This window comes from Miniopterus schreibersii, assembly GCF_964146895.1.
Source record: "Miniopterus schreibersii genome assembly, chromosome: 7".
NCBI lineage: Eukaryota > Metazoa > Chordata > Mammalia > Chiroptera > Miniopteridae > Miniopterus > Miniopterus schreibersii.
The window spans coordinates 49043521-49069012 of record NC_138108.1 but is presented as its reverse complement, the minus strand read 5'-3'; the positions used below and the strand labels follow the sequence as shown (position 1 = coordinate 49069012).

Here is a 25492-nt window from a genome sequence, read left to right as displayed (position 1 = left end):
TTTAAATGATTCTTTAATACTGCTTTCCTAGAACTTATATATAGTATTATACAGAATTTATGATTTACCAATCAGAGGAGAGAATCTTTTCTTGAAAAATTTCTTGGCATTAATAGAACACATTTGGGGAAACACTGATTTATAAGGTTAAATTCAGTTTAAACAACATCGTAGATGTGTGACATGGCCAAGTATTGTGTTAAACAAAGCTAAAAAAAGACAAAGTCCATTCCCTTGATGAGCTTACATTCTTGTGGGAGAAACCAACAGACAGACAAGATAAAACATTGTAATTCCTATAACAGCCGTATAAAGAGCTATTGGAGCACAAAATGTCATATCTGCGTTGGGTCTTAAAAAACATGTAGGAATTTTCCATTGTGGAGAGAGGAATATGTGGGGAATGGAAGAGAATGGATATTGCAGGTGCAGAGAACAAGACTGACAAAATCACTGGAACGAGGAAACACAGACATAAGTCAAATTATTCAACAGGTGTGAGGAAAAGTAGAGATGAGGCTGGAAAACTAGGTGGCAAACAGCTTGCCAAGAGCCTTGCACACATGGAATTATGTTTGGGTGCTAGATTGAGGTCAGTATGTAACCCTACAAAATATATAAGCAGAAAAGCAACTTGTTAAGAGTTGTTTTGTAACAATAACTTCATTAGAAATATTGGAGCTTGTGAGGACAAAGCAGTGAGGCTAGTTAATAGGCAATTAGAATAGTTAAACTGGTACCACACAATCGATGGTCTGTGGACCAAAAGAATCAGCCTTACCTAGAACCTTGTTAGAAATGCAAATCCTGGGGTTCTACCTGGAGTACTGAATCATAATCTTAGGTAGCAGGACCCTGGAAACTGTGTTTTAACAAGTTCTCCAGGTGATGCTTATGCAGGCCCAAATTTGTGAAGCTCTAGTCTAAATCACATATGAAGAAACTGAACTAAGGCAATGTCAATGGGGATGATGAGAGCAGATTTCGATGTTTGAAGGTAGAATTGACAAAATTTACTAACCAACAGAACGCTTGGAGTCAGAGAGCAGGGAAACTCGAAAATAGCTCTGAACTTACTAATTTGGGTGACTATGTGTGTGGTGAGGTCCTTAATAAAGATGAGGACTTGTTTTAAAATAGACTATAACAAATTTAGCTTGAGAAAGTTAAGCTTGAGGCCCCTGTAAGACATTTGCAAGAGGTCATCAGCAGGTGTTTGAAAGGTGGAGCTCAGAAGAAAGATGTGGGCTAGTGGTAGGGATCTGGCAGTCATCATTAATCTTGAAACCACATGGTTTTCCCAAGGAAAATGAAAAACAATGAGAGTCAAGGCCCGACCCAGAGAAACACCAACATTTAAAAAATGAATGGAGTGTGATGACCATAGAGCCATAGAAAAATGAGAAGAGAAATGGAGGAAGCCCATTCTTCTTTATGTGGCCCAAAAGGACTCCTGTTATCTGGCTATCTACCTACTCAGACTCACCTATACCTTCTTCATCATACGCCTTATATTTCTGAAATTTCAGACATTCCTAACCAACTCAGAGTCTCCTCCACACCATACTTTTTCTTACCTTAGGACCTGGGCAATGTTTTCTTCACTCTGCCTGGAATGTGCCTTAACTAACCTCTCTTCAACAAGTTCAAACACTAGCTCATTTCTGCATCTCTCCTTAGCTCTCATTCTTCTCCTTGGTATTCTTCACAAGTTTTATTTCACTTAACACTTGGAACATTTCCTGAACAATTCTTTTCTTGCTCTCTGTTTTCTCTACTAGAGGTCCAGCGAAATAACTTACTCATCTTTTCACCCTCTAAAGAGCCTAACAGAAGACCTACTTGAAATCCACTAAAATTCTGGTATATGGAAGAAAGTATGAATGAGTCGATGATAAGATGGATGGATTAATAAATATAGATTGGTCTTAAACTCAAAGAATTGACAAAAACAGTACAGTAATAAGGCCTTTTTCCTTCAGGAACTCCTAGGTCCTCCTGCTGATTAAAGGGCTGCTCAAGTGTTATATCTGTTAGCAGTTCACTCATTTCTTCTCCCACACATGTTCTTAGGGCTTACCCCACAATCACTGCTATGTTGGAAAGTAAGCAATAAAGGGGGCCTAATATACTATTCTAGAAGCATTTGCACAGACATGGTGTGAATCTCTTATTGAAGAATTTCAGACTGATATGGATGTATTTTTGGGTGATGAGTGGGTTCCTCAAATCATCCCACATAGATGGTTCTCTACCAAGCTAATACTTAGAACATTCCGGAAATGAAAAGTTCCACTTTATGGTTATTTCAAACCCTACAATGAAAGCAAAATAAAATTCTAAGAGAAATGTTAATGATTCTATGTAAGTGTGCAGCTTGAAATTTGAATCTTTCAAGGATTTACTTTAGGAAACTTCATCAAAATTGATTGTAGGAAAGGTCTCATCTGAAATATTTCACTATAAAAAATTTTATTTATTTCCACCCTTTGAATCTCATTCTGTTTAGGTATTTAACATATGATAATTTTAAGAAGCACCGAATGGCCTGAAGTAACAACTTTCCATAAATTCATAACAGCTCTTCACCTGGTTACTGAGCTGAGACTTCAGCTGAATTCTGCAGATTCCCTTTGATATTGGGTTTCGTTCCCTGCATCTTGTGCAGGCCGCTCTCGCAGAGAACAGCCAAGAAAAACAACCCAAGCACAAATGGCTGCAAATTGACTTGCAAATGTACAAATTCAGACCAAAAAGTGAAACAGGAAATCTTTCTTGAAAGGTAATTATCATAATTTATAGTGGGCAAATCTAAGTTCTTTCCAATATTTCTCTAAACTTTTCAGTGACTTCATTGCCTATAACCGATAACTTTTACTACCCACTTTTAATGTGTATTTTAAAGACCTGCACAATTCCTCAAACATGGGAATTATTGAGATGACCTATAACTAAGAAACTAATTAATACCTCTCTAATTAGCACAGATTAACAGTAGGTCTGATAAAAAAATGTGATGACCTCTCTGCCCCCTCAAACAAGATATGACTGGGATAGAAAATATACTAGGGAATTGATATTCTTTAGCTTAGCTTTTCATTAAAGTAAAATGATAAAATATAAAATAAAAGATATATATTAACCTAAAAATAATAAAAAGAATTCAACATCTGATGAATATAGTTCAGTTCAGTAAAATATAATCTAACACCAAAAAATTAAATAAAACTGTGTCAATCTTGAGTTAATTTGCTACACAGGGAAAAAAACAAAATGATTGAAAAAAAAAAAGAAATAAATACTTATAGCCATCACTTTGAAGCCAAGATTATTAAAATTTGACTGTTTTCATTGACAGATTACATTATGTTGTAACATTAACATTTCATGAGAAACCTTATAAGCGAACAATTTAGAAAATGATGATTGCTGAACTGAATCACAGGCATAAAACATATAAAACAACTCACCCAGCCCCATATGGCTATTCTTTTTTCATCAATGAAACCCATTTCTATGAATTTTCTAAAGTAAAAGAAACAAATTTTTAGAATTTTAAGTGTGTACACATGACATTTACTTCATTACACAAGCATATTTAATCCAAAAACTTAATAGAAGTGCTACATTTTCTTTGTTTAAACACATGCATAATCAGGCTCCATTTACAAATAATTAAAAGAATATTATCATGTTTTCTGCAAAGGATAAAAGCACCCTCTAGACTCTGCTGTACTTCTATTGAGTAGTACTTTTTAGGGCTGGAAGGCCTCGTATCTTAATTGTGTAGGTGAGTTACGTGGGACTCAAAGAGGTCAAGATACAGGCTCACAGTAACACAAGAAGTAATAGCACCACGACTAAGAGCGTATTTCCAAATCTCCAGCTTTTGAAAAAGAGATTTTTGTTGTTGTTATTTTAAATGTTATTAATTTTTCATGACCTTGTTTGCTTAGATGTGAATAATCACCATCTCATTTTTGGTCACATCCATCCATGGAAAAATATCCACCCTTCTCCCATTTCATACTCAGGTACCCTCAATTTATCATGGTGTGAATGATGATATGTATCTTTTAGGATATGGTCATGATTCAATTGAGCTCCATCACAGATGAGCCTCCATTTGAAAACTATTTTGAAAATAAATCTCTCCTTAGGAGCAAGGGGCATGCTGAAGGGCAACCTTTAAAAGTCGTAGGAAGACCTCAGCAATGTAACTTTGCAAGGTTGGCACACAAAAAAAGAAAAAAGAATGTTTTAGGCTAATTTATTCCATGCTCCCTTGAGGGCTGGTGTTTGAGCAGCAGTTGTGATTTATTTGGGGAATTATTTGATAAAAACTCAAGAAACTCTCAGAGAATCAGAAGCAATGGAAGAAAAAAGCAAACTGGAGAAGCCATTGCAGAGGCCAGGATGCAACAGTAATGGGAAGGAAGGGAGGAGACGAAGCGGCGTATGGCCCCAGAAATGACAATTTTTTTGTTTCCTTCAGTTAGTTAATGCTCTTCCTGATTTTTCTTCTAAAGCAGGATGGAGTGGTTTCAATAGCTGAAAAACTGTGTTTCTTCACAGTGACCGTTTTGCTCGTTGCATTGATTCGACGTGTACGTCTCCGATGCATAGAGGAGTTGGGCAGATGCCCGGGACAAACAGATGGGAAGAAGCCCCGTCAGTCACAGCTTACCCAACACTGATTTTGAGGGACACAGCCGTGTACAGGGAACAAATACAGTAGCAAATGGAAAGTTGCTACCTGTGTGGATGCCGCTCATGGTAAAGCAGAGAAAACGTGCAGCCAATTGTGGCATTTTGGCAATTATTCCACAAACTTCAAAAACCCAAAGAAAGGAGAAAAGGTCCACTTCCTTTGTTAAAAAAGTAAGCTTGCCACTACAGCTCAAAGACAGTTCTGAGCCATAAAACGAATTGTGATTTTTACGATCTCCCAGAAGCTAGCAATCATATTGCCTTGCATCTGGGGTAAAAGCAAATAACAGGTGATACATGGGAACAGGAAATTCTTAACAGCTCCCTTCCTAGGTGTATTCTGAACCGATGACATTTACAGGAAATGATAGAGCAATAGTTAAAATGGAAATGAAACATTAACACTTAATGTGGCAGGACTAGGTGAAAAGGTTACCTAGATAATGTGAGCACTTTGAGACCAACAAGGTTCTATAAAATTTACCTCAAATTCTGAAGAGCTTCCCGGAGGGTTATCAGAAATACTGTTGATAATGTGGTTAAATCAACAAAATGTTAGTAACAAATGAAAAAACATGTTTTTCTAATTTGGGATGCTGGACTGAACTTTACAACTTTTCTCTCATGAAAATGGCCCTACACCAAAGGTCAACTTGGAATTCTAGTCATCAATTATTATTCTATTTTGGAAATGTTCTTATTGATATCACATATGACAGTGTATTTTTATCAGATAATTCTTCTTTAACATTAACCCTCAGGTATATAAAATTTCAAAATTTTGAGAATGAAAAAAACACCAAATATACCCCAAATGAGCAAGGTTGACTTTATAACTACTGGAGTTTTAAGGTTCTCACATTCGCAGAGAAGCCCAAAGAAACTAGGTTCCAGTTTCACTTATTCTTTGACCTCACAAGCATCTCCTTTGAAAGATTTCTTTTGTACAGTCAAAAGTTGCAAGGTTGTGTGCTTTCTTTTTAATTTTTTTCCTGCTTTTCTTTGTTTGAACCTATTTATTGACACTGACTAGTATTTACTGTTGTTTTCAAACGTGATTTTCTTTTGGTATTCAAAAAAAATCAGCCAGATTGAATTTTATAAGAGATTCATGGGAACAAATTTCTTTCTTTGCGGGGAGGTAATTTGAGGGCTACTACAGAGGGATTACAATCCCAATTCCCTCAGTCAGGCTGGTTCAGTGTCAGATTCTTAAAACACTTCTTGGGGAGACATGTGGTTGAATTATCCCCAAGATTATCATTATAAATCTATCCTTTTTAACTTTTGTTTTCTCAAAGCATTGAGTTTCAAGACTTCCCTTTCACTTTTGCAGAATAATGGTTTCAAGCAAAGCCAAGGCCAGCCCCAAAGGGCATCTCCACTGTTTCCTATGTCCTTTGTGTGGGCCACGCAGCAGCCCCTTGTTCACTGGGATGCTTACAGAAAATTTTCTCGAACAGCACTGTTGTCCCTTTAGAGTGCAAATGGTTTATCCACTTTCCAAAGACTGCAAGTTCATTGAAAACAGAGATTGTAAACTGCACAATTTCATACAGAGTGTATTGCAATGGTGTGTATTAATATTTGATCTTGTTGAATGGCTGAGTAAATGAGTGAGCATATGCCTGATCTCTAGCTGGAGACTTTCTTTAGGTTTTATCTTAAAAATGGATCGTTGAAGATAAAGGCAGACAATTATTGCCTCTGGTCCATCTTCAATTCTAAATGCCAAAGGCATTTATGTTATTATGAAAATCAGTAGACTTCGTGGCTTCCAGTGCCATACGTTGAACATCAGAAATAATAATTTTTGCTAAGGCTTATACATGGGCCTCAGGTTTAAATTTTCATTCCATCCAGGAACACATTAAGAAGCTATCGGTTCAGTTTCTTGAGGAATTCTTAAATGTGAACTCTGCATTTTTGGTGGCAAATAAATGCTCAGAAATATAATGCCGCATTTTGTTGTTATTGGTAGGTTGTGGTGATGAAACGATGATGACAGTGAGATTTTTAACCAATGCCAAAACAAACCACTTTTTAGCCCTATTAATTTTGGAAAATATCTAATTGAATTATAAGTAAGGCATAATTTACATCTCTGTCTTTTGATGTAGGCCCAGGATTACATGTCCTTTGTGTTTATTGCATGGTTTAAATACAAATAGATTTGACCTGCAAAGTGAAAAAAATCTTTAAAGAATTAAGTCTATAATGCTGACAATTGTGTTAATATTCCCATTAAGACACAGCAAAATCTTTTATGAGAAACTGATCTCCTGTGATTTTCTTTGAACTATCTCTATTTCTCTCCATCAGGCAGAAGACTCTCCCAAAGTTAATAGTGGAAAGGTCGAAAATCTGGATTAGTAAGAAAGGTGGAACTTTCTACTAGTTAAGCATGAATGATGCCTATAGATAGTGTAGCGTTATTTGATAATCTACTTGTTAATTGTAAGATTTTACTCAAAGAGTGCTTTTAATCATTTTTGGTGTGTATTTCTGTTCACAAATGGAAGAAAAATTTGAAAGCATATGGGTTATGATTACTTTTCTACTTTAAAAAATAATTACTTGTGAGTCTAAACTTTTCTGCTTTGATTACAGACAAAATACAGAAAAGTGTTGTCTGGGCCTGGCTCCTAAATGTTAAATACAATCTGTGTTGTATATGCTGAATTAAAATCAATATCTATTAATAACATTAAGATGATAAAAGAAATGTACTAATGAATTTTCTAAATTGCTATTTGGTGTGACACAGTGTTTGACCTTTAGCAGTCACACATGCATATACACCCATGACTGAGGGTGCAAACAACCTGTGCTAGCTTTTACACTTAGAAATTATTATTGTCTCACTTCGTCTACTTACACCGTAATAACAGAAACCCAACAACTATAGAGGGATATCCAGAAAAACCCAGAACAGTGTTTTCAAATAAGCAGCAGTATTGGTGACTATAAATTTTTTGTTTTAGGAAAAGATGATTGAGCCATAAATTGTGGTTGAGAAAGTCATTGGGAAAAAACCTATCTTTTCTCTGAATGTTTTCATAATAAAATTTCTGTAATTTAAAATGAACTTTTTGTCAAATGAAAATAAGGAAACACTTTCACACTGACACAACCATGCTTCACAGCTGGTATAATGACAAATAAATACTTAACACCTATAAGTATATAGTGTTGATGAAATCTTGACCTATTCCTAAATTTATTAGGTAGAATCCACAATGCTTGAGCAAATTCAGCTGTTTGGCTTCCTAAGGACTATACCTAGGGTTTTACAAATTTTTCTGTTAATTGTGAGCCATGTTAATAAATGAAAAGATATTAGAATAACAAACATCGAAAGAGACTATTTGTCACTGTCACTATAAATCATTTTTCTACACACTTATCAGCTCTCTTTTATGAATAATTTTTTATCATATTGGACAAAAATATGCCTTTAAGATTAATGACAGATTTAGATGAAGTAAAAATAGACCAAAAAAAAATTAAGTCATTAAGGATGAAAAGCTTGAGTACTTGAGTGACTTTTGTTGCATATCAATTTCTGTTTGAATGACAGATGCTCACCTGACGGCTGTGATCTGGTCCTCAACTTCATAAACACCCAGCTTTCGATATACTGCATACAGGTGTTTGTCCCCTTGGAAAGCTGTTCCTCGCCCATCCACCAAGGCAATGACTATCCCTTCCTTGCTCGCGAGATAAGATATCCAACTAATAGCAAATACAGACCTTACACTCTGACTGCAGGGACCACCATACCTAAAGGAAAGAAAAACACAGAATCTCTGATTCCTTTGTAAAACTCAACTCCCATGATGGCCAAGAATTGCCTTAAGTGTTCGCCAGTACATTTGTATGATAAAATTTCAATAACAGTGGCATTAGAACTGGCTCAGAACCAAGAGAGGACCAGGCTTTTCCCAGAGGTTTGCTATAAGGAAGTTGTTTTGGGACACAGCCTCTCCTATTCCCCAAAACGGATACATCTAGGGTTGGCATTTCAAGGAATATGTGTGGGTTTTTCGTCATTTCTGCCACCTGCCACTTGCTAAAAGCAGACATAAGATATACTAAAAAAAATGCATGGTGTTTTAAGCAAATTGTGTGTAGGTCAGCACTGATTTTGGGTGTGATTCCACTAAATGTATTCCATTCCCTTATTTCATTTCTAACTCAATTACATAAGATGCTAAGATGATTTACAATCTATTTTTTTTGGCTGCAATTTATCTCAAAGGTATTCTGACACATTCGGCAATTTGCCATACAAAGGAAATTCAACACAGCAAATGCAAGCAAGTCCATCTAAAATCTCAAAACTTCCTCTATTTAAATAGCCATATTTTATTTACTCCTATTAGTGGAGGAATACATGAAAACAGCATCAATAGGAAATGTTACTAAAGAGAGTGGTTCATTCTATCTCATAAATGTGTATTTAATCCAACATATTTTCAGTAAATAATTTTTACACTGAAGAAAATATTACATACACTTGAATTAGCAAAGGATACTTCTTTGATCTGTCAAACTGAGGTGGAAGAATCATCTTGTACCATAAAGCTTAGAAGGAGAAAAAAAAGAAGAAAAATCTTTATTCTACTATACTCACAGAATTATTTGTTTTCTTTACTAACATATATAACATAAAATAAATTTGTCACTAGTAAATTATTAAGAATCAAAAATATGTTTTAAATTGATTTTTTTACGTTTTTGTTTAATTTATGAATTATGAGAAATCTTGAATTATTGTTTTTCTAACACACATTCTAAAATTAAATAAGCCCTTCTTTAAAAAAAACACACCTGTCTTGAAGTAGAACTATAGAAAAGTATAAGATCAATTCTATTCCCAAACATATTAAAGATATTTCATGAAACTGTAACTATTGTTACAATAAGATTGTTTTAAGACCCTGTAAAATTGTAATATCTGCACTATAATACTTACCCTATCATTTTTTTAAAGCAAGACAAGTACTCAACTTCATATCTATAAATGAAAAGTTTTTAAAAGAGCTTACTAATTTCATCCACTTCAAGTTTCTTTATTTCCTCTTTAGGCAGCTGGATATTTTTCAAAGCATTTTCCAATTCCTTGTTTTCTTCCAGGATTTTAATTTCTTTAAAAAAAAAAAAAAAAAGCCCATCTTTAATTAGTAGCATTTCTTTAGGAAAATTTCTTTCTAAAAATGCCTTTGGGTTTAATATAGATGAAACTGAAACTATATAAGGATTGCTTGAGGAGTCTCACGTCGGCAAGCATATTTTTAATCCAGCCCCTAAAGCAGGTATGAGGTTACGCAGAACAGCGATCATTATCACCTAACCGGATTCTTACAGGATCAAAAGGCATTTTGAGCAGAATCACAGAAGCAAGGATGTTTATTAAGCCCTATTTTCCCATCTCCAACTTTTCTTTTTTAACGTGAAGTTATGGCCTCAGTTGGTGACAGTTATTTTATCATTCAATAAAAAAAGTAGAAGTAAACCCTATATTTCTGAAACCTCAAATTGACAATTGTTTAAGTAGTTATAAAAGTTGTTTTAAAATTTTTAGTGTGTGAATTCAAATATACTTTAAAAAAAATATATTTCTTAACCCTTTCCTGCTGTAAACTTGATTGATATAGGATATTCTTTTTTTTTGGTATTGAATCTAATTTCTTCAAATTCTTTCTCTCATAGTGGTTACATATTTTACTAAAACAATAATACAGTGATCTCTTTCTGTCTTTCACCTTAAAAGATCCTCTAAAAAACAGCTGTTTATATTTGAGTTTAGTTATGCTTCACACTTTAATCTTTGAAACTGAACAAATCCATTTACTCCCTGATGCTGTAGATTGTGTTTCCAGCAACAGAGGGCTGTTTGTAAGCTTTATTTTAAACTGGAATTGATATCAGGCATCATCTAGAGAAAAATTAGACCTTCATAGAATGCGTATAGTTTGTAGCTTTATTTTTTAAAAGAGGGTCTGAAGGATTTCTGGAATATAGAGGTTTCTACGTAAGACATCCTGTGAACTTCTTGTTTTTGTGCCTTTTTAAAAAGTGGTCCTTGAAGATGGGGAACTGGAGCAGGAGTACTTGGAGCTACACTAAGTTTGCCAAACCACTTCCCTTGTAACTCTCAGTTTTCATATATTCGTGGCATTTTGCTCCAACATGTTATATTTAATCTTAGAACAATTATAGATGTTTTTGGTATAAATTGTATAAGATACATAACAAATTTCATTTTAACTTTGGATAATCCATCAGGAAAGAAATACTTATGTCATCTTAAAAGTTAAAACCAGCCCTGGCTAGTGTTGCCCAATGGTCAAGCATAGGCCTGAGCACTGAAGGGTCTCAGGTTCGAGTCCTGATCAAGGCCACGTACCTGGGTTGCAAATTCAATCCCCAGCCCCAGTAGGGGAAGGTGCGGGAGGCAACCAATCAATGTGTCTCTCTCACATTAATGTTTCTCTCTCTCTCAAAATTTCAGTGAAAACACATATCCTCAGGTGAAGATTTTTTTAAAAAGTTAAAACTAAATAAATAAATGGAGTACACAGTTCCAAGTACAATGAAGCCTGCTCTTCATTCTCCCTGTGTGGGTTTTATATGTTGAGCTGTTATGAATACAGGGAATCCTGTGTGGAGCAAGCACACAGTGTGACTACATTATTTATTCATTGATTACTATTATTATCATTTTTCCAGCACTGGATATTGAAGGCAATAAGCAGGTTTTTCCAGGTTGGTTTGACTTTGATTTTTTTTCTCCATTCTGTTCCTAGCTATTGAACGTTTCTGGTTCATGACTTACTGAAATGCCACATTTAATTTAAAAGTTTACTAATCTTTGTACAGTCGAAGGTTGCATTTTTACTAATAAAAGGGTACTCTTTTCACCCCTTGGAACAAAATAAAATTTCATAGGCTGTGAGGAGAGGAGGGGTGGCAATTGGGCTTCTCTATGTGGCTTTGCATTAAAAGCCTATAATCTGGCAAAGGAGTGCCATAGCCCAGACTGCACCTTTTTAGCTTGTTTCACTCACTGTATACTCAGTACCCAGCATACTCGCTACCTCTTGCCTGACATGCAATATGTCTTCTCTACATAGTTGTAGACTTTTTGTTATGATAAAATTAAGTGGTAAGAATGCTAGATCATGTATGAGATTTTTGTTTAAATCGTATTAACTACCATTTATTCCCCATTAATTAAATTATGTGAGGAATCTGTTTAAAAAGCTGATAAATGAGGTCATTCTATCAGTCGGGTAATTTTAATGAGCACCTGCTGTGCCTGAAGCAACTAATCCTCAACAGTACCCTCGGTGTCAAGTGCCAACTCTTGTGAGTTTCTATAGCATCTGGTTCAAGTACTATCTGCTGTTTTCAAATGACCTTACCCATTTCTCAGAGAAAATGAAGCTGTTGTACTGTTTACTGCAATGCCCTCAAACTTTCATACAATTGCATCCATAATTCTTCATTTTCTCTCATCACAAGGCCAGAGATTAATCCCCCCGCCTGTCTCTGGACTCTGTCTCTTCCCAACTTCTCAGGGACCTCCCTCTTTTATGTCTTCTACCCTTCTTGATCTCCTAATTTCTTCCATCAGCGTTAAACCATTCTCAAATGTTCACCATCTTTGAAAAACAAAATTAAACGTCTACCAATCCTTTCCCTATTGAAAATACTGTCTCTTCTTATTTACCACCTCTGCAGGCCTAAATTTACTTCAGTCTGGCTTCCACTTCCCTTGTTTCACTGAGCCGGCTCTGATCAAGCTAATGCTAATCTCCTTCTTGCTAAATTCCTGGATTTAAAGCAGGCCTCTCCTCACTCTCTGTAGCACTGGACACAGGTCCTCTCCTCCTGCCCTGCCCTGCCCTGCCCTGCCCTGCCCTGCCCTGCCCTGCCCTGCCCTGCCCTGCATGATGAAATCCTCTCAAGGTTGTCCTCCCCCTTCTGTTCCCTCTTGGTCTTCTTTACAGATTCATTTTTTCTCTTTCCATTCCTCGTGCTGGTGTTCCACAGAGTTTTAGCCTGGGCTCGCTCTCCACCCTCATTTTCCCCGCTCTGCTGTCCAACCCCATTCATGGCCGTAGTAACCATGTCATTAATGTTCATAAATGAATGACTTGATTATTACCTTCAGTCCAAACCAATCTCCCAACATCCAGATCCAAAACTACCCAGGACAGCTCCACTTGCATATCCCATCAGTACCTCAAACTCAACGTTCAAAACAAAATTTGTCCTCTCACCCAAAATGTTCTCTCCACTGTGAATCCCCCTTTTCAGGAAACAACATCAATATCGTTCCACTGACCAAGCCAGATGTCCAAGCAGCATCAGTCCCTCCATCATATTTATAAGCCACGAGTTTGATGCAGCTATCATTAAGAAACATTTCCTAACCCGAAACCCAGGTGAGCTGCCCTGCTTATGTGCTTGCTGGGCTCTCTCTGTTTCCCCTGTATTAACACTGTACCCCACTGTATTGTAACTGTCTATTCACACATTTGCTTTCCCCCATTCATCTATAATCTCCTTGAGGACAGAGACCATATCTGACCCAGTATCAGTTCATTTTTAGGATCCATTATCCAGCACAGCATCTGATTTAATGTGAGAGGTGCTTAATAAGGATCTGTGGAATAAAGATTTCTGGCACCAAATGCAGTGGAAAATGGATGAAAAAACTACAAATAAAAAGAAGAGAAAGCATCTGCTGTAAAATGCAACTCCAAAATTTGTATAGGAATTTATTAAAAATACAGATTGCCTAACCTAACCCAGGATCTATTGAATTGAATTTTCTGGGAAGAGCCTCAGAGTGTTTATAATAAACATCTCTGGAGAACTTCATCATTGGACAAGTTTGCAGAACTATGCTCTAAAATATTCCCATTCTATTTTGCAAGTTAGAAAACATATAAATACATATTATATATATTTGTAAGTATTAGGTAAAGTAATAAAGCTTTGTAATCCCTACTTCAGTAATCAGTGTCTGGGAAAAGGGAAGCTGACCTTGACTTTTCAGTTATGGAAAAATGGAAATTATACATTTCATAGTGATTCCCATTAAAACAAAAAGTTACAGATTTGAAAGTAGAACTGCTGTAAGTCCTGAAGATTGAAATGAGCCAAACTGAGAAATACAATCAGTTATTATCAAAAGTATTTCATTATTAGACCCAAAGTAAAACAAAACAAAATGAAACAAACAAACAAAAAAACCCTTTCAAAATGAAACCAAATTCACAGTCCCATTATTACAATGCCTGTTCTACCCAGAGCTGCTGAATCGATTCTGTTTTCCTCATTGCCTTATTTTCATCTATCCTTGAGCCATTGAACTGGCTGCCAAACTAATCCCAAAGCGGCCTCCTGACTTGTCACCGAAGCTGCCCAGGGGTGATTGCAGGTGCTGAAGTCCCTCATTGTCTCTAGTCACCATCAGCTTCAACATCAAAGATCTAGAGAACCCCAGGAAGAGTTTCAAGGCAATTATACACTTGGATAACTCTGTTGAGAACAAGAAGGGTTATCTGTAATTTGTGAACTATTCTGAACCAATATCACAAATATAGAATGGATGTGGACTATCTTGGTAGCAGCTGAAAATGGAAAGCGCCTCCAAATTTGGGGGCTTTCATACGTGGCGACAGTGTGACATAGCTGTTAAAACAAAAAAGCTAGCGTGATAGTCACCCTCTGCTTTGAACTCAAGTTATATCTGGAACTTTTCTCCAGTTTGAGACATTACAAAAAAAAACAGGAATTCTTATTTGGGAGGGAGGTTGTACTAAATATCCTCAATTTCCTTCCAATTCTAAGCTTCCGTGCTTTTTATAAAGCTGATTGGGGAAGACAGAATTAATCCTTCTGATCTAATTCATCTGTGTTATGCCAGGTTCTTCCTGCAGATAATTATTAAATTTCATATGATCTGGTTTGACTCAAAGAATATCCAGCTCCGTGTGATAATGAGCTAGGTGATAACAGGATTCCATCTCACGTCCCCTTGTTGGTGGGGAGAAACTCCTTTGCTTCCTCAAGGGTGGCGTCACTGAGACTTCAGGCTGTCTGCAGACAGGATAGCAGCACATGAGAGAGAGTACCTTGATCGGTGCGGCCATCGTGAAGGGTGGAAATCGGGAGGCCGGGGCCTGTGCACAAAAGTGAACAAGACATGACTTAGTTTTAAAATAACACTTAGTTTTCAATGGGAACTGCTAGTAGTATTTGTGATTAATATCAAGCTCAAGTACATCTTTTAATTCTACAGCAATTTTTCCCCCATAGAGAAGTAAACATCACCTTTTAAGTTACATTGAAACAACGCATGAGATCAAAACCCACTCAAAGAACAGATGTGAGGGAAGAGCTGCCGGTGCAGTTTTCCAACAGTGATGCTGAATAGTTCGGATCTAACTACACAGATGGACCCCAGAAGTAGCAGTGATACATGGCCTTCTGGGAAGATGTCATGCTGTATGGGCCAGTTTTAGCTGTGTCTTTATTATCAAGTAACCTTCACCAATATCCAGACTATATTTTCAATCTGGCTTCTTGGTTCAGTTTATTTGGTGGGTAGAATCCAGCATCTTTTTTTTAAAAGTAATTAATACAGGAAGAAATTAATTTATATGATTATGTTGCCTATTCAAATATGCTGTGGAGGGTCACATTCCCTAGGAAACAGACCCAGAAGGAGTTTTGTGGGCCAGACGTTTATATGGGGGTGGCGGTGGTGGTATTAGAATACACACCTGATGAGAGGGGAGGCAAGTTGGGGCAGCGAGGGAAGGTGGGCTTTAGTGCAGTCACAGTGGAGACCTCAGCCAACCCCAGAGAGCTCTGGAGCTGGATGTCCTGCAGAGTTGTCCAGAATGGGGCCAATGGGGCTGGGTTTTATCCCGAATAATGGAGCAGTCATTGGATGTAGCCTGGGTTGAGAGCAATCCCCGGGGGATGAGAAGGAGGGCTTGGCTGTGAGCTGTCAGCCACCAGCACTCTCAGCAGCTAAAGAAATGAGTGAATCAGTCGTGAAGTTGGGAGGTCTGGGTGGCACACCAGTGTCCACTGTATATTCCAACATGGAATTCAGGTTTTCTGCGTAGAAACTAGCCATTTCAACAAGATCTACAAATCCTTACACAGTGTCTATCACTGACTTGAGCTATAGAATAAAATAATACCCGGAAATATACTTTTAAAGGATGAACTTGCTCAGGCAGCTGATGGGTTAAGAGCAGTACACCTGGGGCTAGGAGTGGGCCCTCCCTCAGAAGCTCGCCCCCTTTGATGTGGAAGGAGGATCATTAGAGCAGCGCTCTTGGTCCCAAACAAGCAGAGGGAAGTGACCTATTTGGTGAGGCCCATGAAGACAGGGCATAAGTAACGCCTTGTCCTGCCTTGTTCCTGGCATTTTGCCCCCTGCAGAAACCCGCTTTTGCTCTGATCCTCCGTGCTCCAAGCATGGCCATGCCAGGCGCCGTGGCGGAAGCCTGTGGCATCCAGTTGTACTCACATTTATGCGAGTAGCTGTAACTCTGGGCTGCAATGTTAGGAAGCGGCACACCTTAGCCACATTTTCCAACCAACCTTGGTAATAAAGCTAATATTTTTGTTTCCTTGTCTAACTTGGTAGTAAGGAGAAGGGATATTATTTATTCGAATCCTTCAAAATCCAGCAGTTCTTTACTGTGTGGCGTCTCAGAGTTTTATAGAATTTCATTTCAGAGGCTTTCATTTTGTTCTGCTCTCCTTCCAAGTTATTAAAAGGAACAGGCACACATTATATTTTTGGTCAGGATGTAAGGAAATGAGACATAAATCTGGATTTCTTGACTTTAGTCAATCAGTATCCGCCCTATGGAATTTTCATGGGTATGCAGTTCCAGAAACGACAACTGGCACATCTTTTTTGGCCCAAAGTACAAGACAAACTAATGACTGACTGCCCATGACACAAGTGGCCTGAGGGTGTGATCTTAGTGGCGGAAACATCAGAAGTCTAGAATTCCTCCTTTGCATTGCTTTTGTTCCATCAGCCTGACAATCGTGATTTCACCTATTTTAATCCTAATATGTGGAATTTACTCACCGTCGCTCTTGGAGAGTTTGAAGTTACATAATGAGGCTTTACTCTTAATCCTAAAGGGAAAGATTTCAAGGTTTTTCTTATGATGGTGCGGTGACTCATTTTACTGGAGCTTCAAAAACACCAGACGATGTGATGCTTCCCACACAGTATATTTTTTGCTAAATGGGAAATTACCATACTGCCGAGCAAGAGTGAGTGTGGAAAAGTCAGGCAATTCAAGTTCTAGAAAGGACTCTTCCACCAACTTTTGATGAGAGCTTAGTCTTTGTGCCCTTATCTCTTCAGGGGGCACTCAGGCTTGAGCAAATATTAAGGAGACAAAGTGATATAAAAAGTGGTGTAGTGCTTTCAAAAAGGCTTAAAGCACTGCACAAATGCAGGATGCATATAAATATAAATGTAAGTATATATACGCCACTGATGTCTTTATCAGTAAATATATCTGCATAAGAATGAGTTTTTTGGTGGACTTTGCAAAAGACAGCAATGCTTTGATCTTTCTAACACTTATGTTCATTCAGCAAGCATGCAATGTCTATTATGCAGTAGCCATTCTTCTTGGCCTTATGATGATAAAGGTTTAAAGAAAGCAGCCTCTGCCTTCAGGGAAGATAGACAACTCAGCACTGTTAGTTCAATGATACTACATGCCTGGTATGTAAGCTTTCAATATACGCTGCATAAATACATAGTTTGAATTGAAAATGCTGCATGTAACTTGAGAGGACATTTAATGTATACCTTAAAATGCCATAATCACACATATGGTCATGAGCAACGATCTCTTAACTTTTCAAAGATGTCATTGACCAAACATTGTATGAAGGTGTTGTATCAAACTGACTTATTGAGAGAGCATTTGGGTTAAATTCTTAGTCATTTCCATGCAGTAAAATGAGCTGGGGCGCATGTTCTGGGGACAGGTGGTTAGGGTTAGACAAGTGGCATGTCAGGTGCCTTCCTTCTGGGAACTAAAGGGAACCTCAGGGTCCTCGGCAACTAGTCAAGGATCTCAACCAGTCAAAGATTCCATTTGTTCTCTTAGCCGCCCACCCCTACATGGGGAGTTGAAACCAGAAACAGGGTAGTGGCAGGCATTTTGTAATAACCTCCTTTCTTTTCTGTGCCCCAGCGAACTCAGGGATTAACTGGGAAACAGGACAGAAAATGAAGGAGTAGATATTTCCCAAGTCTGTTTTCTAAATCCCCAGGACCCCAGCATAGCTCATTAATCCACTCATCGCCTAACCTAACCTATTTTATTGCTTGTCCATGTTCAAGATATAAATAAAATTTTATGCATAAAATTGAAATTATTCGGATAGAAATCATTCACTAAATGTACACATAGCCTAAGAAAGCCAGAAATACTTAATTTATTAACTATGATTTTTAAAATATTTGAATGATTACTTATTATGTTTCCCAAATTTAGAAAAGACATGCTAGGTGACAAAAGTTCATTTTCCATCCCCATTGAAACTACATTTTAAAGAATTACTGGCCTCTCAAGGAAAAGCTCTCCTAGGCCATCGTTCTTTCCCTGGACTGTAAGAGTTTGACATTTCTCTAGGCAAATGGATGAAGTCCAGCAGCCATTTAACCAGAGAACACTTCCTCTTACAATATTATTCAAATCCTGCTTAATAATCTGTAGCTAAGGATTGATTAGGTGGTGGTGACAAGGGTGATGACAGTGGCTATGAAGTGGTAAAACTTGTGTTCAGTCCATTACCTACCATAGCAGACAAGTGCATAGTACTTGGAGTAGTCACTGAAACTTGCTGTGTAATATTGGCACCTTTCTTGCCTTAGATGGCAAGTAATGCACTTCTTGCTTGGAGGATAGTTTCCAATGCTAATTCTAGAGGAAAATAAAAATAAGTTGACATTTTAAGATTGAATTTATCAAAATATACTACTCCCTATAAAATGGCTAATTAATATATTGACATCAAACCCACTCTATTTTTCTCGTGTCAATGTCATTGAAAGTAAGAGGGGATCTTAGCATTTTTATGTAGCCTGATTTTCAATTGTTGCCTGAATAGGCACCAGGCTTGAAAGGGAAGCCTTCTGTGATTTTCCTGGGGTGGGAGAAATATCTAACACCACGGATGGGCATGAGGTAATCACTCTCACAGCCACTCATCTCTGACACTTTACAAAGTGGTTGGGAATGCGTAGCTCTTCATCTTCCCTCCTCTTTTTTTGTATTCCCACCAGTAAAACACACAAGGGGAATCTGGCAGTCTCACCAAGAAATGGACCCCTGTTCTTATGATGTGACTGAAAGGAGAAACAAGAAACCACAATTTATGTTCCTTCTGTGCCTTTCATTCCACCAGGCAGGCAATTTGGGCTCTTCCCTGGAATGTTCACTCAGCACATTTCTACACAAGCCAACCTGCACCTACCATGCTGGGCCCCTCTCTCCTCAGCAGAGCCCTCTGCGTGGTTCCTGAGTGGGGTCATTGACTTAAACACACATACTCCCGGGCCGTGTCAGAATTAGAATCTTTTCTAATTTGGGACAGATATGCCAGGATGGGGGCAGGGTCAGAAGCACAGCATGGATGGTAAGATTTCCTGTGGCCTGGGCATGTGCCTTGTGCTGCTGACCTTGACCTTGGTAGAGGGGGGCCAGAGACATTGCTAGATCCATGGAGGGATTCTCCCCAACAGATAAGGAGCCAAGATCCACGGGGATCGGAGTGAAAATGCCTTATTTCCTCGGCTGGGTAATATTCATGTTCATATTTTGATGTGATCTTGGAAATGTTAGGTAGCCATTAGCAGTAAGGGGTGCAGGGCAGCGTGCCCAGGTACAGATCCTGGCTCCAGCAATATCACCTGCCTCAGAGCTGTTGTGGGAATTAAATAAAATCAATATATAAAGCAGTTGAAAAGGTAGCTGGCAAATTGTAGACTACCAGCCCACAGTAACTATTGTTATTTCCACATCTATAGAGGCTGTTGAGGGCACCATTTCAATCACCAAGGGGACCAGAGATGAATTCCTTCCAATCATATAATACGCTATGCCAAAGTGAATGATGTTAAAAGAAATCACACATCACGGGAATAAATGGAATAGGTATATGCAATAAATGTGTGTAAGTGAATAAATGTCCTCAATTTCCTGTAAAATTAGTTAAATTATTTAGCATTATGCTTATATCTGCATTAAAAACTTGGTTTTTCTTTTTGAAAACAAACATTTGAGTTTGCTAATATTTGCGGGGCATATAACTTTATGCTGATGTAGTGTAAAACGTTCTCTGAATGTTTTATATTAATTCATAAATTATTCCTATTACATTTAAACCTTTTAAAAATATCCTATATATCCTGAGAACTATGACAGATTTTTATTCAAATATCAATATATAAAAATACTAAAGTGCATTGACATAAATTACCTGTAGATATTTCTTCTTCCAGGGTAACCTTCAAATTCATTGCTAGAATAAAACCTGAAAACATATTCAGAATTAGTAAATAAGTATCAATAACTTAATAGTGATAAGGTTGTTAATACTAATACTGATGTATCAAACAATGAAGTCCAATTTTCATCTAAGCTATTCTATTAATAAATAATAAATGAACTATTGATTTATAGACTAATAATAAAGTATTAATAAATAGTTCATGAAACTATTTATTGATTTGTACTTATATACATAATTCTCTACTGTTTATAACTGAATTTTGTATGCTTTTTTCAGATCTTAGAGGATTAAATTATACAGAGTACTCTTTTTTATTATAGGTATATTATATTCTGATTCATTAGCTATGAGCCACAAAAAATAAACTAAGAGATTTGATTACTGCCACCCACTTCTTTTTCCTTTGTTAACAGTTTAGTGGTTTCTCTATGCCATATTATTTTATTTTGTCTATGATTCTAAACATATTTGGATTTATTTTATAGACACCCTGACAAAAGATGAGTTTGCTATAAATCAAGAAACTCATCCAAACTGGGATTCCACACAAAGGAGCATGTTAATTTACCCAGATGCAAAACTAGTCACAAGAAAACATACTTGTTACTTTAGGGTCTGGGTCCCAGTTCTAACCTGTCTTAATATAGCCATGAGGTGGAAAATCCTATTTAGCAGCATGACTTCCACTCTTCTGCGAATTCATCTGAATATTACAAAGTAACTGCCCTTTTTTGTTTGTTTGTTTGTTTGTTTGGAAGAACATAATAAGGTGTGACAAGTTTGGAATAACCAAGGTTTGGTACCAATTTTTAATTCTCAGGACTATTCACCAGCCCAGGTACTTCTCTGTCTTCGTTCTCACAAGTCTTGCTGTTCCCAAATAACAGGAAAAGGCAACAGAATACAAGTCACTCCCAGTGTTAAATTTATCTCCTAAACCAGCATCCTTCCACATGTCTTTACTAACTTCACACGACTCCAGTCATCACTTGCACTTGCCTTTCCCACATCATCTCAAATTATTTGTGAATAAAGTACTCAGTATCTTTTCCAAACAGCCCCCTGCAGTTTTCTTATGTCAAAGGTTTCACAACTGTCTTCGTCTCTAACACTTGCAACAGCATCCACTTGCCTCTTTTCTTCCCCTCCTCCCTCCCAGCCCCTAACTCACCAGGCCTGTTCAACCTCCATCTGTCTGCACTGTCTATCTACCCTTCCCCTCACTCATTTATCAAATATTCACTGAACTCTGGCTCTGTGTCAGGCACTATGCCAAGTGCCAAGGATGCAGGGAAAAAAAGAGGCATAGTTTTCTCCTCAAAGAGCCCGTATCTTACTGCCACTAGGCTAGTTCAGGTCTCCGTCACCTTAGTCCTAGATTATGTCCACAGCCTGCTCTTCCTGCCTTCAGTTTTCCCCGACCTCCTAAGCATATTACTTAGAAATCGCCCATCCGTTTTCATCTTGTCACTCCTCTTACACTGGTGATCTTGATGGCTGCTCCATATAATGTCTAAACTCCTTACTGACCGCTCAAAGAATTTCACAGATTGGCAATAGTTTCTGAGAGATTTTAGCTATGAGCCTGAACTAATGATCTCCCTCTTTTGCTCCTAGAATTCCAGTTAATGGCAGGCAGGTTATAAGAGAGCACCCTGAATTTGGACTTTATGAGTGAGGGAAAGGAGCTATACATTCTTGATTAGAGAGGTGTGACCACAAATGATTATTTTTAAAGTGGTTTATTTAGACTGTATGCGGGATGGACTGAAAAGGAAAGAACTGAAAGGAAGAAGTCCCATGTTGAGGTTAACAGTAAGAATGTTAGATTTAATGTGCTCTAAGATTGAATCCTAGCTCTGCCACTAACTGTGGCCTTGGCCAAGTTAAGTTTCCTAGTATCAGTTTTCTTATCTGTAAAACTGGGATAATCATTTCTACTTTCCAGCATGTGGTCCACAGTAATTGCTCCATAAATAATAGGTGTTACAGGTAATAACAAATTTATATTGCAGTGAATCACTACAAAAAATTTTTTACATCTATGGGCTGCCCTCAGTGGACTTTTCAACCTTGCACATTGCTTCAAGTGCTGAAGAGTAAAATCTATCTTTAGAACCAGTTACTACTTTTTAAATTTATATTTTTTATATAGTTATCTATCAAGTATTAGAAGAGAAATAACCACCTATTTTATATCTTTTCCTAAAGAAAATTGTGTTGACTAGTTATTAAAGAATGTGCAGTCTTAAGAAAACCACAACTGTCTGAACTAAACTATGGAATAAGTAATGAAAATGCTCTTAACTGAAGGAGGTGGTGCAGGATCACTTGTCCATCCATCGCTTAATTAAACCCTGATTGGGGCAACATGCTTCATGCAATACTCACAGTGAATCCCGTGTTACTCTGAATATATTTATGGCTTCCCACTTGCCACTTGTAATTTGAATAGCATTTTCCTATAAAAAGACAAACATTATGTTGTGTGAAGCTGAACGTTACTTGAGCAACCTCAAGTGAATGATCTTTGAGGAGGTAAATCTTGGGAGGAACATACCACAGTGTCTTTGACGTAGTGAATATGTTTGTAGCCATCCTTGTCACTAAATATTTTGTAGTATGAAGTGGAATCAGAGCTGAAAACTGGTGCTGAAACAAAAAACTGGAAAACACACACAAGAGGTTATGTTCAAAAGAAAAACCAAACTAAAACTATAGATTTTTTGAAAGAAATGTATATAGGAACCAGAATGCCTTCCCTTCCCTACCTTCTGTTACATCTGGAGTTCCAATTTCTCAGGTAGACAATTTTTCTAGTGATTCTAAGTCACTTGCACATTCCAACTACTGTTTAATTGCTACTACATACCCCTGAGTTTAAAATGTTTAATTTAATTGAATTTGTGTGTTCTGAGATTATGTGCTTTGAAATAGAGTTGGAAGAATCACACATGAATGTTGATATTTAACTACCTCAATCTTCAAAATTTGGTATTTGACCAAAATGTGACTCTTATGAAGACTGATGGCCTTGGTGGAGGGGGTTGATGGGGGGAAAAAAGAGAGGACATTTGTAATACTTTCAACAATAAAGATAAATAAATTTTAAAAAGACTGATGGCCTTTTAAATTCTTGATTTGTATGATGCCAAGTACCTAATGCCAATGATTCAATGAAGACATTTGAAAGATTAAAATATCACGGCCTGCTAGCCACGGTTTTAGGGAGAAACTTCTGGACTTGAGAGAAAAATGTTACCCAGGACAAGCAAGTGAGGGGTTTAGTCCCTGAACTCAGGGAGCAGTGCAGAACTCATTAGCATCCCTGACTTCTTCCCAGGGACCCTGCTGGGCATCTGCTGGGTAACTCCTTAATGACCTAAGGAGTACCTGAGACTCAGCTCTGGTGTGTCCTGGCGCAGAGCCAGCCACAAGTCAACATCCTGAATGGTACAGATAACTAAAATCCTGCCAATGTCCTCACACCCAATTTTAGCTGGTAATTTCTCCCATTAAAAATATGGACTCATCTTACATTTGTTGGCATATTTACAATCCTGGTCAGCAGGTTTTGAAGGGCAGTAAAGTGATGAAAGACCTACATGAGGAAGGAGCTGTTCTGCAGTCACTCAGAGTAGATATTCTCACAGATAATCCAAATCCAGTTCTCTCTACCCTAGTGCTTCCACATGGCAGTGAACCACGCTGTTCAGCTCCTGTAGAACTGACCAAGCAACAACAACCAAAAGACGTCCAGTATCTTTTAGCTACAAATACCTATCCTGCTGTCACCCAGGCTGAGATTCCCTTTTGAGCAAGAAGAGCATGGAGAAAGTGGATGTTTGCTTCTTTAGTGATGGCCCATGTGTGATCTGATACTTGATCCTTTTTGATAAAATTTATTATGATTGTGTGATTTTAAAATGCAGTTGATTTGATGTGGTGTCTGTAGTGTTCTGAATAGTGTTCCCTAAAATTCACTTCCATCCAGAACCTCAGAAGGAGACCATTATGGACTGAATGTGTTTCCCTCAAATTCATATATTGAAATCCTACCCCACAATAAGATAGTATTAGGAGGTAAGTAGGGTTAGATGGGGTCATCAGGTTGGAGCCCCCGTGAATGAGATTAGTGCCCTTACATAAATCACCAGAGTGCTTGCTTCTGCTGCTCTGCTCTCTGCCACGTTAGGATACAAGAATTTGGCAGTCTGCAACTGGAAGAGACCTTCCACCAGAATGTGACTATGCTGGACCCTGATCTCAGATTTCCAGTTTCCACAACTCTGAGAAATAAATTTCTGTGCTTTATAAGCCACAGTCTATTGTACTTTGTTAAACAGTCCAAACAGACTAAAACAATGACACTATTTTAAAACAGAGTCTTTACAGATGGAATCAAGGTAGGAATCAAGATGTGATGACGCTGGATTAGGGTAGGCCTTAAACCCAATGACTGAAGTCCTCCTAAGAAAAGAAGAGGAAACTAAGAGATACAGAGAGATATGGAGATACAGGGATTGGAATGATGTAGCTGCAGCTCAGCAAGTTCATGGGTTGCCAGCAGCCACCAGAATCCGGAAGAGGCAAGGAAGGATACTTTTCTGGAACTTTCAGGGAGAACAAGGCTTCACTGACACCTTGACTTTGGACTTCCAGCCTCCAGAATTGTGAGAGAATGAATTTCTGTTGTTTTAAGCCACCAAGTTTGTGGTAATTTGTTATAACAGCTCCAGAAAACTAATACAATGTCCTAAGTCTTATCACTTTGGCATAGAAATGATAAATCTCTAACAAAATGAAAAATGCATGGTCCCTTTATTAGTTTCATTAGCAAGACCAGCCGTGGTAGGGTTTTGTGCATTGAGACTAGTGCCTCTTAGTGAAATTGAGAGCCAAGAGTCCCAAGAATAGACAATTCTAACTTGCAACTTTGTGGATGGAATTTCATTAGTGTATGTCTGACAAAAATCAGTCTTTTATTTTAGAAAAAAGTTATGCCTTGTTAGCAATGATATACTTACTTAGTAGTAACCATTTTACAATGCCTCCCTCTCACTCCACAAGGTAAAAGTCAGAAGCTGGCTCTACGTTGTCTTAACTGCTAAAGTGGAACCGGGGTCACAAAATATTTTAAGGTGCTAGAGTAAAAAAATATTCTCCTCACATCTGCAGTTAGTTG

At 37.6% G+C, this 25492-nt stretch overlaps 1 protein-coding gene across 1 annotated transcript in view; it reads right to left on the bottom strand.

The window, feature by feature from the left end:
• FAP (fibroblast activation protein alpha) overlaps positions 1-25492 on the bottom strand; it is a 66146-nt gene that overhangs the window by 7875 nt on the left and 32779 nt on the right. The window contains exons 13-21 of the mRNA XM_081143325.1: positions 22868-22972; positions 22699-22769; positions 20275-20328; positions 18592-18716; positions 14865-14912; positions 9762-9860; positions 9228-9297; positions 8299-8493; positions 3471-3525 (exon numbers count right to left, since the gene is read on the bottom strand). Coding sequence (XP_080999451.1) covers positions 3471-3525; positions 8299-8493; positions 9228-9297; positions 9762-9860; positions 14865-14912; positions 18592-18716; positions 20275-20328; positions 22699-22769; positions 22868-22972 — 822 coding nt within the window. The remainder of the gene's footprint in view (positions 1-3470; positions 3526-8298; positions 8494-9227; positions 9298-9761; positions 9861-14864; positions 14913-18591; positions 18717-20274; positions 20329-22698; positions 22770-22867; positions 22973-25492) is intronic.